This window comes from Eufriesea mexicana, unplaced genomic scaffold (assembly GCF_001483705.2).
Source record: "Eufriesea mexicana isolate 0111107269 unplaced genomic scaffold, ASM148370v2 scaffold325, whole genome shotgun sequence".
Classification (NCBI taxonomy): domain Eukaryota; kingdom Metazoa; phylum Arthropoda; class Insecta; order Hymenoptera; family Apidae; genus Eufriesea; species Eufriesea mexicana.
This window is the reverse complement of record NW_016908500.1, coordinates 458,898-476,068: the sequence shown is the minus strand read 5'-3', so window position 1 is coordinate 476,068 and position 17,171 is coordinate 458,898. Positions and strand designations below refer to the sequence as shown.

Here is a 17,171-nt window from a genome sequence, read left to right as displayed (position 1 = left end):
TTTCAACAAAATATTTATTATTTAAGTCTGTGTTAATAGTTCGAAAAATAAAATCGTATACATGTATATTAAAAATCGTAATTAAAAATTGAGAAATGTTTAAGTGGTCTTACTTGTAAAGAAACTACGATCCTGATAATCTAGTTCCCTTTAAATCATTAATTTAATTCTTTGAATATTCTTTTCTAATTGAAATCAAAGAAATTATATGACAGACTGCTGTGTGAATCATCTCGTATAGAATATAATAACAAAGAAGTATATTACGAAAATGTCCACTAAAATTAGGCCTAGTATACATTACTATCTTTGTAACAATGATCAAAAGTTTAGTCGATATAGTAAATAGATTTATATAAAGCATTCATCAACTTAAGAAAATAGTTAATATTCGGTTTAATTTGCTAATATTTTGCTGTTTAACAAAAATTTATATGGTTAGAAAGTCATTGGTATTTATGTATCGAATAACGAAACTTTCAAATTACAAGTAATTTAGAGAAATTTCTTATAATTTTGTGATTAGTATAAAATAGTACATGAAAACATATACATCTTATGCATATGAAAAATGAGACCTACTAGATAATGATTTTGGGCTAGATTACGCATGACTACGGTCCTCATAAAGCTAGGTGTGCCAATAATAGGCTGCATAGCGGCAAAATCCCGTTTACGGGTTACTAATGTATATTTTACCGTTCTGTTAACATTGAAGATCATCCTAATATTGCTTCTTCAGAAAAGCCTACACAATATACGACTCTGTATGAAATTCATGTCAGTTAAAGAACTTCTTGTAAAAGTGTAAGAATATGCGAAGAAAGTACGCTCGTAGGCTTATTTTTAGGGAGTGATTCTACATGCAAAAAGGAGTCGAAAAAAAGAATAAATTTTTTCATTCGATGTTTTGTTATCAAGAAAATCGACATTCAATATTCACTGAGTACGCGTGCACTTAACCTTTTCGCTAAGGCGAGCGTCGCCTCTCCTATAGAACGAAGCAATGTGTCAAAGATGGTAACATTACAATAATGCAATCTTTAGCATTCGGTTTTTTGACGCAAATTTTTCGAAGAAAAAAAGAAAAGAAAAAACTGACCATCGCAATAGTGCTTACAATTCTTTGCGAAGAACGCTAAGAGGAACGGTAGCACTTGTCTTAATTTTTTACTAAATTTTTGTAGCCGGTGACTATAGTCACCCGTTGGGTATAGATGACGTCTCGTGGCCGGTGACTATAGTCACCCGTAGTAGCGAAAGGGTTAAACGGGGAATGGATCATCACTCAGTGGATATTCAAAATCGATTTTTTTGACAACGAAGCTTCGAATCAAAAAATTTTATTTTTTTTTTTTTCGATTCGTTTCTGCATGTATAACCCCCCCTCCCCTCCCGCTTGTACTATCATTACTAGGATATCTTGTATAATGTCCACTTCTCGACTTTTCTGATATTACACAACCAATAAAATCGGTTTCATGCTGAGAAACTATCAAAACAAATCGTTATACATGTGCCAATGCGTTGCGGTACACAAGATCGTGAATCGGTTTTGACTTCCTTACATCCAAAAATAGTTTGTTTTAAAGGCTGGGATCTTTCATATATTACTTTTAAGACTTCAAACTACTATTTAAGATGAGAAAAGAATCGATTTTTTCAAAATTTCAAACTGTCCTACCCCCTTAATATACATATATAATAATATGAACAAAATGAACATAGATAATTTATTGGCTCGAGAAATAATAAATGAAATAAATTATTTTCTTAAAAAAATTGTTTACAATATAGATATGATAACATCGTTTTCCTTTTTTGTTAAAAACAAATCACTAATAACAAACCATTTATTCAACATTTTACTTAATTACAAATTGGTAACTAATAATAATTAATTTTTGACTATTATCTACTGATAATATGCACAAAATTAACCATCATTGATTGACTAGATTCTTTAGCTGATGAGAAATTGGAAAAAATGCGTAAATAGTTAATGGTAGGTAATGTATTGAAATTGTTTAAACTACAAAAAGTAATTTAATCGCCTGCAGATTAACAATATACTAGGCCTTAAGTAAAGAAAAGTGCTAAATTCATTGTAAAGTAAACAATTAAAACTGAATAAAATTTTATACAAATAATATCACATCCTTTAAAGCCAAGAAATTAAATAATTATAAATACAAACGAAAATCATTTTTGTAAAAATAAAATATTTGTAATATAATATATATAGTATATAGTTTTTATATCAATGTGACATAAATACTTGTGAAAATTCACAATTCAATCAAATCTAATTTTGTTGATAAAAAACATTTCCTAAATACTAAAAGATATTTTTTAACGTCGTTTAGTTATATTACTCGATTTACTTTCCTTTCAGCTAACGTACTATTTTAAACGTTTGTTAGATCTAAATTAAGTCTGTATAATTTCAAAATGTACACTGTATAATGGGAAACTGCTAAGTGCATATTAGTAGTTACCAATATTAACAAAATATTATTCCATATATGACAATTTAATATTTATTGTCAAAGATAGATATCTACTTATTTTAAATGTCTTAATAAGAATTGAATGATTATAGCATATTAATGACAACATAGTAAAGTCCATAAATAAATCTTATGAAATATTTTGTATAATGCAATTAATTACAACCATAATACAATTGAGAAAAATATTTGAGCATTCTAAATTTCAAGTTAATTTGTATTTTAGTAATACATTTCCATTTTTCTCATAAATCCTAATAGTAAGTCAAATGTAAAATGTACTAATGAATCAAATATTAATTAAACTTAAAATAGTCAGTCAAATGTTATATTTTAATGTTATAGAATATATTTAGTACCATAAAAGAAATAAACAAACTAGTACTTCCAAATTTGATAATATGAAAAAGGTGTTAAAAAATATTTAATAATATAACTATAATATGTAATAAAATACAAAAATACTAAATAATATCAAATTTAGTAAAATAACTCCAATTAGCAAATACATTTTGCTTATTATTATTATAAAGATCTTTCTATATATAAAATAATATTTACATCTCAGTCAAACAAGAGAAGAAGCAATATAAAATTTTGGAAAAACAAGCAATCTCTTGTAAATTTATTTTAACTATAATTATATAAGAAAATTAATATATTACAATAAATTACATTTCAAATCTTTGTCTCATGTCTCTTAAATATAAATATTGATACACAATTGGGATCACTTTGATAATTTAGTAAGTAATAACTTGAATGATTATCGGTACAAAAGTATGCTGTAATATTCAGAGATATTTATGTGTAATATAATTCAAATTTTCTTTATCATTCATATTTTGCGAAATTACAATTATGTTTAATTTTTTACATAGAAATTAAATTTTTCTTTTTAACGAAAGTTATGATAATGTTAAAACGAATTTAGCGATATGTATTAAAATGGTCAATAAACAATTTTTATGGAAATTTTATGAATATATACAGTGAAACTTAAATATAAAAATGTGAAATATACAAAAATTATGCAAATTTAGTTTCCTATTTTAACAAATACTTGTCACATATAGTTAAATTTTGTAGAAAACATTTTTAATATCTTAAAAACATTTTCGTTTTGAACTACAATGCCAGATACTGACACAATTCATCATCTATAAATAAAGATCAAAAGATATTCATGCAATGATAATCTTCTAATTTGCTGTTGCTCTAAAAATTTTGTAGACATTCAAAACATTCATGTATGAAATATCCGTTAAGTTTTGATATATTTATTAGTAAAATTTCTCTGTAACATTTCTTTAAATATTATTTAATAACAATTTTAATACATATCATTAAATTTGTTTATCATAAAAATTGTTTCATTGTTTGTAATAATTTTTGTTATAGAAAACAATTTCGCTTAAAAAGATAAAAATGACCTTGAAATTTTGAAAAATATAAGTGATAGAAAAAATTGAATAGCATTTTATATGACTCCTTTTGAACCATATAGGATTCATCTAAAATAATTTTCATTAAAATTCTTACTTATTGAAGTCCTAATGTGGTACTACTTTATTTTAAAGCATTAAGTACTTTTAAAAAAATAATGGTGCAAGAAAGTAAATTATATTAAAATAGATTTTAATAGATATTTTATAATATTAATCATTTTCACTCAGCGGACTTATATGCACTTAATTTTCCATTATACTGCACATTGGTTATTAGCAAGTTGCAAGTTGCATATATGCTTAACTACTATATAGTTTCCATAATTCACATTTATCTAAAAGCTGCATAAATAAGACATCACATTTTAAGTTATTGCATAAATGACTTTGAGCCTTGTTACATTAAGCCCATTATTTGAAGTAAATAAAGGCTAATGTATTTAATGTCCAATGTAATCATGACTATTTTTCTTAGATATAAAAGGTATTCGTTTAATTATACTTTAAACCTGTTGCATATTCCAGGCATCCTGTAAAATAATATCAATGCCACTTTTTATTTTTGTCAGTTCATAAAACACACAAGTATGTACCTCTAAATGGCAAAGAAAATGTCTACACTCTGCTTTGAACTTTTTCTACACAGCAAAAATATAAAACCATTAAATGGACTATTTCATATTTATTTAGTACTTTAATTAAGCAGCATAACCATTTCTGATTAATTCAATCAGCCCTTTGAATTTACCTACACATGTGTACGCATGTATAGCGTTATGAAGTATCTCAAGAAAAAAAAGAATATGATCATCAACAAAGGTGCAACGCAATAGGGTTCTAATGTAAAAAGTGTATTATCTATAAATATTTCTGTATTTTTCAGTTATAGATAGAGTAAACGTGATGCGGAAAAGCACTATACGTGATAAATCTTATGCATAATGTTAATGTTATGTACAAATATATAATTACATAATTCGAAAATAGATTGCCTTTGAATTCTTGTTATAAAAGCTGTTCACAGAATGAAATATGTGAACTCTGATATGCTTTAAAGAAATCCAAATACAGAAGTGAATAAGAGAAAGATAGATATTTATAGGCCATTTTTATATATCAAGCATATCCTACTTCAGTGAGACTACACGCTGCCTCTATGATGGTGCAAAACAAGATAAACGACATTTTAATATCCTTGCAAAAGTGGAAAGAAGAAATATATAAATATGTGTATGTATGTATACATATACATACATATACACACACATACACGCGCGCGCACGTGTATGTAAGAAGGTAGCAAACATAGGACGCTTAGAATATCTATAGAACTAAAGACTAAGAAAAAAATTAATTTAGAAGTAATAAACATACCATAAAATTATGTTTACAAAACATATTTAAAATGCATACCGGAGTAGTCTGGTTATGTAATCTGGCCAATTGTCTGGGAACATCACGAGAAAGAAGCCAACTGCTATAAAAATCATTCCTGCCAACTTCATGCCCATAAAGTGGGCTCCGTATAAAAGAACATCCAATGCTGTAACATCGCGATATTACATAATTATCGAATGATAATAATTACAAATTAATTTAATAATGTCTCATTTTTACCGTACCAGCGGATACAGGTACAGCGGTGATCAATCCTAGCGTAATGAATAGGTCGTAGGTCAGAGCAATACTGAAGTTACCAAGCATGTTTGCAACTACCAAATAACAATAAAACGTAACTTTAATGTTTGTTTCTGACTGTTTCTCGTATCCAGAATACTTCGAAGTTATGAAATATACAAATTCTTCGTAAGAAGAGTTCTATAATAAATGATCATAAAACGAATCTGCTTGTTATCACTTAATTGGGACGACATATACGCTCAGGTCAAAAACCAATTATTATATGAAAAATTAAACTTAATGATAATTTTCGAATAACGTAAAAATTAACAACGTTTCATTTATTAATAATTATTAAATGAAAAGTTGTCTTTTCTTTAATATCATCTGAAGACAACTCAAGTTCCAAAACACCAAAAGAATTTTAATTCGTTATGACACGAAGAATTCGTATATTTTGCCTTGTATATTCTTATATGATTTGAAGACGAATTCTGGATAAACGGTTGACACGGATAGATAAAAATACTAACCTAAATGCAAAATGCTTGCCGAAAGTAGTGCTGTCCATGGTAATTGACCCCAGTGTATACTTTCTGCACCCGAGAAGTAAAGAGCCAAACAAACTGGCCATAACAATGCCGCATTACACAACCCGATAAGAGAAAAGAATAATGACATTTGACCAAATGTTGTTTCTCCTATCACTTTCTTAAACAGCACCTAGATTAATATTATATTATCCTCTTTTACACAGTCCATTGAGTAATTTTGAATATCTGTTTAACACTAAACCTACCACAGCCTAAATAACTTCTTATTTTTAATTAAAAATTCTATCATTTACTTCACAATTTTTCTTATAATATACAGTGTGATTCAATCAAATATCTAAGTTATTTCCATTATTGTTAAAGACAGAAAAAGATGCTAAAGTGATATTTGAATGATTTCAAAACATGGATCTGACAGAGAAAAAAGAATTCTGCCAAGGTCATGTTAATGGATTTTTCAGGAACATAAGCATTTTTTTATACTTGGTATTAAGACAAATTCAATGACCTATAATGACATTAAAACTTTAATGTTTGATTTAAGTGAATCAACCTGTATCTATGTGTGGTGTATTGTATAGGAAAATTACAGTAAAGATGTATTTAAAACACTAAAATAGGGAAAAAGGTTCATATAAATGTAATGTGCCTTGTGTGATCTTATTTTACAATTACAGTAATGGCTACTTTAGTGTCTATAGTTGAAACAAATCCTGATAAGTAGGGAAGTAACTTTCTCGAATACAGTTGAAGGAAGGAGAAAGAATGAATGTAAGGACTAAAATAACTGAAAGAGATTTTTATTTGGTAATTTGTTCAATCAAATGTCTAATCATAGTAGGTTTAATGTTAAATACGTTTAAACAATAATAGTAAACAAGATAAAAACTAAAATGTAAATTTAATATTGTTTAAAGTAGTGATTGCCAACCACTATATAGCAACACACTAGTGTATTGCAATAATTTTTAGGTACATTGTGAGAATTTTTTAAACATGCAGCCAAAGATACATCTCTTTTCCTTTAGATCTTCAAATAAAAAGTGATAACATTAACACAATAACAATTATTTGATGCGAGTCAAAATTATGATTTGTTGATCAATGAAATAAAGATATTTTTGAAGTGCAAAGGGAAAATTTCTGCAAAAAATAATTTTCTTATGAAAAAAATTTTTTTTTTTTATTTATTTTTAAATGTAATCACTCTCTTTCAGACTGTACACACCACTTCCTGCTATAATCTGTATTTTTTGGTGTACCACAAGAATGAAGTAATTAGTTCATGTGTATATGTTATATGTGAGACAAAAAAGGTTGAAAATCACTAATTTAAGGGTACTCATTTAAAAATATTAATTTTTACCTTATAAACTGCAGAACCAGCTGCCGCAGATGTTGCCAAGACAACACCTCCAAGAGTAGGACTTCCAGTTATACCATCCATGTATGCTAAAAGTGCAATTCCAGTATTGCATAAAATAACTGCTACTATCTGCAATGAAATTATTCAGAATTGTTATATCAAAATTTTATTGATACAATTAATTTGATATTGATCAATGGTTAGAATTACAATACAATTTTTATGGAAATACGCTACTAACCCTTACTCCAACAAATTGCTCATGAAGAATAACCCATGATAACAGATACACACAAGACACGTTCGTTGCGAAAAGTGCCATAACATCGGTAGCTAACAGTATCCTGAGCGAATAAATGTACATATAATTTGTAACTACCCAAAGCCCACAGAAAAGGCTACATCTGATCAGAAAACGACCACCGGTAAACCCTTTGTCACGGAAACCTCGTAAACTCTCTGCAATTATTTCGGATGGAGTATTACATTTAATTCTTGCAGATTGACAAAGAAAATAAACTGGGAAGTAAAGAATTTCCCAATTCGTACAAAACCAGGTTGTGAAGAATGGAGCATTATATGAAACCTGAAAAGGTATAATATAAATTTTAAGATAACGTTGTACCAGAAAATATATTTTTTACTATACGGACTATTTAAAACATGGAGTTCAAAGCTAATAATACTCACAGAGAGAAGTAAAAATTGTTTAATCAACTTGAATTCTAAAATCAATTCTTTTGGCATAACATTGCCTTTCACTATTTACGAATATGTGATAGTCGATTTTACATCGTAAGGATTGACGTTAGAACTCATGTTGATTAACATTTTATAGGTTATTTTTTTTTACTTTTCAGTAATTAGTACCATAAACTCTACAGAACTTGAACTCTATTTTTTAAATACCCTGTACAATATGAATTAGTTATATTAATTATTACGCGAATGAAAAATAAATGATTCGGTGCGATTAATAAATTTTTTAAGGATGTGATTATCACAAATTTTGTCATACAATTTTTTTTATTCAAAAACTTGTGTTAAAAACCCCATTATACATATATGTATATATTTGTTAAAGCATGCAGATCATAAAGAGACAGTGTAAGAATGTGCAGCTAAATTATATAGGATACGAATAAATGTATATGTTTAAATATATTACAAAGGAATTTTTAAAAATTGCAGGGATATTTAATTTTTCAAAGAACTTTTATTGTGGAAACCATGACTGCTGAATTGTTTATACACATTTCGAAAACACCATCATAAAGTCTAAATAAAGTTTAAAAAATCTAAATATGAATTAGAGAATGAATCGTTTTCCGAATTTAAAGTTAAAAAATTAACAAGAAAATATTAACAACCCATTTTTAATTATGTAGGAATATTATTATTCAAATATTAAAATATGTTTGTTATGTAAAATTTTTAAAAGATATATACTTTTATTGTTATTTTACACATTATTTATATAATATATGAAATACAAATATTATATAAAACGAACATTTGAATTAAATATTAACCTTTTATGGTTGAAGAATTTGTGTCAACAAATTATATTAATAAAATTAAAATTAGAAAATAATTCAACGATATATACAATATTTACAATATGACATTTATTGGAGATATGAATCGTGGTGGCGCTAGTGAGTTAAATGGAAAAGTATTTAAGACTGCCTTAAAACGCTTATTCGTGAAATGGTTAATTATAGTTACACCAATTTATATTTATGAAACAATACTGTTCCAACTTTTGTCTTATACTGTATTTCAAAAAAATTGTACAATGGTCAAATAATGTGACTGACTTTTCATAAATGACCCATACAATTTACAAAGATCTACTGATACATCTAACTCTAATTTATTACGATCTGTTTAACACAAATGTTTAAAAAAGATCATATTTATCTGAATTTGATGAAAATTAAGGAAGAAACATAACAATTAAACATACTTACATCTTGATGATGTCCTGTAATAGATGAATTAGAAAATGATGAATAATTAGAAGTTTCGTGTTTGTGAAAATATAAATATTTGATACAGTGTGTCGCACCGACCCAACTTGCCGTGACACATATTGTGACGCACACTCCAAAATATATCTGAAATTATAATACACGATTACTTTATAAAATAATATATAATAATAATACAATACTTTATAAAATTCTTCAAATTATACATACAATTTTAAAATACAGATGTATAAAATTACCGAAAATAAATTTTCTTTTACTTACAATTACTTCATAGTTCTGTAATATGTTAAGAAGAAGGAAGAAAAGGAGTGAATCATACAAAATATAAAAGAAAAATTTTAAAGGATCGATATGTTCCCCAAAAGTAGCAAAAAAATTAGCAAAAAACATAAAATACCATGAAATTTTGAAGTTTAGGTAATTCACCATAAAAAAATAACTTAAAATTTTTAAATAAACTTCCTTTACTAGCTTCCTATTTTTTTTACTTATATGATAGTATTATACTTAATTTAAAGAATTATTACTTGTTATAAATACATATATGATAAGAAAAGATTATAAGAGCAAATAAAGCGAAATAAAATCTTAAATTGCAGGAAAAAAAACAGAAAAGCTGTGAGATTTTGAAAATAAAGATTTCTTATATTATAAATTTTTCTACTTTTTTCCGTTATTACTAGACAGTCAAATGAGTATCATTGAATATTAATAGACCTTTTTCGCAGATTCGGCACAACAGGATGCATAACAAGCGGATAAAGAATTAGGCCTTTGTTGATAAGTGACTGGTGGTACTGTTACATGGGACTGGACTTGAGTTTGACTCGTATTGTGTCCCTGATTATCTGCAACACCACCAGGACTAATTCCGCCTCCACTTGCCTCCAGAGGACGACAACTCGGTACAGAGTCACCACAGCCACCACTAACGCTACATCCTTGTTGCTGTTCACAGCCTACATACCCAAGTATATGTAATAATAAAGTAAAAATTCTTTAAAATTTCCAACAAAATTTATGTAATAATAACAATATTAATATCATATCACGTCGAAACATAATTTAGCTATAAACTAAACTAAACTCATAATTCATAATTCATAATGTAAGTATGAAACAGGATAAACACACAAATTCTTAAAAATTTATATTATAGTGGAATCCGGCTCAAACAAGACCAGGATTCGATTCGGATAACCAAAAATTCGGATAATGACACAAATAACATAGTTTATATATGTACACTTTATTTACATATTAAATATTTTATATACTTTACATATAGTGATACATATTAACAGTATATACATACAAAGTAAAAGACATAGAGGGTGCGTCACGAGAACCAGGACATCTAAATATTTCTGTCACGTACCATTGCACTAAAAAATTTTTGAAAACGAAGTTTCACTGCTTGAAGAGAGATGTATACAGTGATAACAAAAATGTTGGAGATTCTAATCTCTCGCCTAAATGATGCGTGGCGTACTGCTTCCATTGACAACGCTCCAAGTGGGGCTATGACGTGCCAATATATTATTTTCTTATATAGAGTATCCTAGCAACGATAATACAACCAGGAAGGAAGTGATTCTACATTCAGAAACGAATCGAAAAAAAAGAATAAAATTTTTTGATTTGAAGCTTCGTTGTTGAGGAAATCAACTTTGAATATCCACCGATTACGCTGATAAACTGAGGTCTATTCACCTTAGACAAAGTTAAGTGCACGCGTACTTGGTGAATATTCAAAGTCGATTTTCTCGGAAACGAAGCTTCGAACTAAAAAATTTTATTTTTTTCTTTTCGATTCGTTTTTACATGTAGAGTTACCCCATTCCCAGTTGTATTACCGTTGTTGGGAAAAATTAAAGTATAATTTTTCTCATTTTATGTATTATTTTCTTTCTTCTTACTTTTTTTCCTAAACGTAAATATTATATATATACACAAGTCTTCATTCTTTGCACATACACGTTGAATTCCGTTGCATTCTTCACCCTTGCTTTTTGCGTCCTTAAGTTAATAGTAACCAACAAAAAGAATTCTTTCGAGGTAATTTTTTTTTTACCCGATTTCAAGGTCATCTATAATTTTTCTTTTTTCTTTTTAATAGCCAATGTCAATGTGAATTCATCGACATAGCACACTATGACCTTTTAAAAATATAACCTATTTGTACTTTGCGAAAAAATTGTACAATCTAGATGAATAGAAGATTCGGATAAGTGGAGTTTCACTGTATATCATTTATAATATTTATTACATATTACATTGAGACAAATTATAAATATTAACCCGTTGAAGATGGGACTTCTTTTTACGCAGGAACTTGTCTGGGCGAGTGGTTTTGAAAGGAAAAAACGAAAAAAAAAAAAAAACGATAATTTCGAAAGATTATGATGTAAAAATTATAAACCTTATTTTACATCAATAGTATCAAACTCTGATAGGAACTTAACGCATCAAGAATATTTTTAAGGAGTTTGCCGTCCAGAGAAAAATTCTATCGATACAAAAATTGTAATAAACAAAAAAAATCATTTATGTATATCCGAAAGTTTAGATTTTACATTTATTTTTTCTATAAAAGATACTTAAAATGTTGTCCATTTTGGTCAACACGCATGTATTGTCTGTCAGCAAGTGCTAATGGCACATCATTTGAACACATTTAAAGAATAAAAAGTGATCTTCAAATCTCGATAAAAAACAAAAGTAGAATAAAACTGATTATTGCAGTGGATACCCTGTTTCATATCTGTACTTTTTGTTTGAAATATTTTCTTATATAACAAACAGTTTTCGAGTAATTTAGGTGGACCGACCTACATGTATATAGGGTGTCCTACGTTTTCGTGTAAACTTCACCAGTTTATTATCTAACCTCTAAAATGGCATGTAATAAAAAGTCCATGAATTCCATAGTAAGAAGTTATAATAAAAATATAAAAGCGATCGCTAACCTGGGAAAACATTTGGACACTTATGTGGACAATATCGTCATTTAATTCGTGATCAAGTCTGGCAACAGTGTCGTAACTAGAATTTTTGTCACCTTTTGCAATATACGAAAAATATTGTAAATTCCCAGTAAGTGTTGTGTCGCCAATTACCGATGACAATTATAAATATAGTTGTTAAAAACTATATAATTGTTAATCGAACACTAAAAAATATTAAGTTACCATAAATCAGAGAATATTCAAAAGTGTGTCTTATGTAAAAGTGGATTTCACAATCACTTATCAGAGAACTATTGCAAATATATATTTTGTATATCTTTTTATACACTTTCGGTCCAATTATACTAATTTTTACATTTAATATCATCTGTCTCCTTTTTGAATTATTCTCCTTTAAATATTTTTTTATGCTATTTTTGTCATATCTTATTAATTATGGCATTAAATACCTAGCAAGTATTTCAATAAGAAGCATGAACTTAGCAATCTCATCAAGACAAGCAACGCCTGAGACTTTATAAAAGTCAGAAACATTGATATCTCACGCATTAATCTGTTAAACCTACTCTGTCCTCGACGCGCCAAGTAAAGTGTAAAAAATGATATCATATTACATGTTTCTTGAAAAACGTTATTTCGTTATAAAAAAAAAGTATGGTATTTCGATTAAAAATATCAACATAACCTTGAAATTTTCTCTAAAGAGTATCAACTACGAATCAACAAATATTGTTTCTCATTTTCAATCTCACGAAACTTATGAAATATTTAATTACTTTTACTAATTTAAATATACTATAGGATTCCATACTCTAATATTGAAAATTAATTTTATCTCTTCGATATGATTTATCCCACATAAAAAATGATTATTAAATTTTTTTGATATATTAAAAAAATGATATTCTACATATCAAAATCACTTGATTAATCTACAATTTTTTGTAAAATGTAGTATATTTATATAAGTCGTCAATTTATTAAAATTTATATACTTTTATGAAGCTATTAGTTAAGCATCTTCTTTGATCATTATTATTTAATAAAAAGGACCAACATCTTGTAAGTACTTACTATAGTAAAGTAACTGACATTAACGATTTTTCTTTTTCTTTTTTGCGTAGTTAATATACAATTTGAATAACCACTAGTGATGTGATTAACCTTTAGTGTTCGCTTTCGTGATTTATCACGTCGTAGTGGGTTTCGTAAATCACACCTCGTACAATAATTTAAAATTCAAAGTTTGCTAAATAATAATAGAGCAGCAAATCTATGAGATTTACCAGTTCTTGACAAATTATTGTAATTATACTTTTTCATGTTACTGCAATCTGATTTTAATATTTTATATAGCGTTGTAAACATGCAAATATTCAAACGAAACATGACACAAAAAGGCATACATTAATGGAAATAGTACAATATATCCTGGTGGAATCTAAAATATTAATTTTTAAGTAAACCAAATTTTTTGCAATTTGTAAATACCATCTCTTGGTAACTCAAAACAAATTACAGGATAGCTTTTTGATTTTCTCGTAGAATGGAGTTCCAAAAAAGAAGAAAACTGGTAGGAGGAAAATATAAAAACATGAGAACATTAAAATTGTTTCATGTTGAATGCACAGATTACGAGAGCATTGATACTTTCTTTTAGGATGATTATAGAGATAAAAATTGAATATTATTTTAATATTTAAATGTCTTTTTATTTACAAAATTAAACAATTAAACCTAAAAATCTACTTTGGTTAGCACTGGACGCATGTTGACATACAATCAATTTTGTCCATCCGTTATACAGGATGCACCAGCAACGGTAGTATAATAAAATTTTTTTATTCGAAACTTCGTTATCGAAAAAATCGACTTTGAATATTCACCGAGTACGCATGCACTTAACTTTGGCTAAGGCAGATGGATCATTAGTATACCAGCATACTCGTTGGATGTTCAAAGTAGATTTTCTTGACAACAAAGTTTCAAATGAAAAAATTTTACCAAAATTTCCAAAAAATTTTGCTTTTACCAAAAAGATCAGGGTTATTTCAACTACATTATATAGGAGAATTCCTTTGAAATATAAGGTATGAAAACTTTTATGGGTGATTCTATATATCTATGTTTGTAACTTTTTTATCCAGTATTGTAAATGGAATCAAAACAAATTCAAGGATGTCATGAAAAATTACTTTTCTTTAATAACTTGTTTAGAAAATCATTCTGAAGTAAATATAATAAGATTTGTTATTAATGTATAAATTAAATATCAACATAATTGAACAATATTTTATAGAACTATGAGAATAAAAACTAAACACAGTTGTTATAGATTCGTTCTCTTGTTGGAAGGACGTAATTGCATTATTATTGAATATCTAATAAGTGCTGTAACTGCATATGGCCTTCTAAAACACAAAGTTTTACTCTTTTCATTAAACATTGATGTGTAGAAGCAAATAAACTACGCGAGTCAACTTTATATGCACATAGTATCCAATCTTAACGTTCTTCGATTAACAAGTTTCATAAACAATTAATTCTAAATATTTTTAAAAATAAAAGTTTAGCAAATCTAAGATTAAATAAATCTGACAACTCCTTTATTTGTTACATATAATATACTGCAAATTTAAAATACATTTAGTAACTATTATTACGTACTACGAATAAGAGGTTAAATATGCACCAACGTTTACAGTTTACATTTAGTTATGAAGTGTTGTTGAATTATGGTTGTGTTTAGTATGTACCTTAATAAGGAACTTCATTGTATTTCATAATAGCATTTTTGGATTCCATTAAATTTATTTTTATTTTACCCAAAATAGTGATTAGAAAAAATTAAATAGTGTCGTTTAGAAAAATAATCCTTACTTTTTATTGAAAAAGTTTTTAGATAATTTTAAATTTGTTATTAATTAAGTACAGACTAATTTATTTTTAACACCATTTTATTAAATTATAATAAATATTTGAATGATCGTGGCGATCATTACGATGAACACCTTGTGTATTGTATACTTATATATTGAAATAACATTATCTATGTAGATATAACTTAAAATTATAATTGGAATTATATTAAGAATCACTTCTTATAAAGAATAACTAGTTAATAAAATGTAATTCTTTGTAAGAATATATTCTGAGTTACATCTATCCGGTTATACGATACGGCCCTGAACATGGTTACATCAAGCGGGATTGTTGCTTACTTTTAATTTGACTTCACTACATCGTTTCTGTTGACTGTTTCTTATAATATTTGTGTAATATATCACTATTTTATTCTTGAACCTAGATAGAACCTAAAACTAAATCTAAAAACTTAAAAAACTTATAAATTTATTTCATTTATTTTAAATTATAAATCCGGATCCTTATAAATTAAAATAGTAATTAATAATAATTTCAAAATAGGAGTAACCTTTAAAAGAAAAGCAATATACAATAAATGTTATCCATTTTAATAAATATTAATTATGTTAAATAATTTGAAAATTTCAATAACTTTTTCAATTTTGAACAATACATTTTCATCTTTCTTCCTTTCTTTTAGTAGCATTAAAATATAAATAAGAAAGTGATGGTACTTTTGAATAATTCGTACTAAAATCTATGGACGTGTAGTATAAAATAAATAAGAATTATTTAATTTATAATTTATACAATTAGCTTCATATTAATTTACTCCTTTATATGCTATACTTACTCAAAATTTTTAATTTAATTTAAGTAAGTTTTAAAGAAATCAATATAGATATTGAATAATTTAAATGAAGTATTAAATAACTATTACCAAATCTAATTTTAGGTAAGAAAATAACATATTTTATTATAATAACTTATGTACAAAACTTTAGTATTTTCTGAATATTTCTTTAATTTTTTTGAAACTTCAATAATTGATTATGATGTCATATAAATTACAAAATTAGTTTCTAATGTAATATAAACTTTGTAAACTAGTATATATTATATTCTTATTTTATGAATGCACATATGTTATGTTAATTAGATAGTTAATATGGACTTACCAGAATTATCATGAGTAACTTGACTAGCAGTGTTTTGAGGACCATGATTTTGCTGATTATCACCAAGAATAATACTTGGGGTATGAGCCTGCTGGGGATGAAATATTGTAGAAATATCCCCGACTCCTCTGCTACCCATGTTTAAATTTGTTCTTTGAAACATGTAACATTTGTTGTCATCATGCTTATATAAAAGTGTAATATTATTCTATATTAATTTATATGAAATACTTTTTAAACACATAAAATACTAGTAATATATCTTGTTATAAAAGAAATACTAGATACCATAGTAAACATATTGGTACAAATTCTTTATAGTATGTTATTTTAAGTAACTACTTTAAAATTTAATAATATTTTGTATTATTACATCTAAAAGATGACCAAAGCTATATACTTTATATGTACCAAGGTGTAACATATTCAACATATTCCTTTTTAGAAAATAATGTGGTTTACAATATATTTTCCACATAATTTATGCTGTGTAATAAAATTATGTAATTTAGTTTTGTAGTGTCTGTATTTGCAAAAATAAAAATAATTTATAAAATTTTCTAATATTGAACAATTTTACAACAAAAAGTAGTCATCTTATACTATTTGTAAAATTCTAAACTTTGTTATTAAAAATCACATGTAAGTAAACTTAAATATAATA

General features: G+C 26.7%; 1 protein-coding gene across 1 annotated transcript in view; it reads right to left on the bottom strand.

The window, feature by feature from the left end:
* LOC108556142 (putative thiamine transporter SLC35F3) overlaps positions 1-16,646 on the bottom strand; it is a 30,901-nt gene extending 14,255 nt beyond the window's left edge. The window contains exons 1-8 of the mRNA XM_017912110.1: positions 16,508-16,646; positions 10,213-10,454; positions 9,472-9,618; positions 7,740-8,084; positions 7,499-7,627; positions 6,112-6,301; positions 5,581-5,670; positions 5,372-5,501 (exon numbers count right to left, since the gene is read on the bottom strand). Of these exons, the coding sequence (XP_017767599.1) occupies positions 5,372-5,501; positions 5,581-5,670; positions 6,112-6,301; positions 7,499-7,627; positions 7,740-8,084; positions 9,472-9,618; positions 10,213-10,454; positions 16,508-16,646 (1,412 nt within the window). The remainder of the gene's footprint in view (positions 1-5,371; positions 5,502-5,580; positions 5,671-6,111; positions 6,302-7,498; positions 7,628-7,739; positions 8,085-9,471; positions 9,619-10,212; positions 10,455-16,507) is intronic.
* Positions 16,647-17,171: the final 525 nt, after the last annotated feature.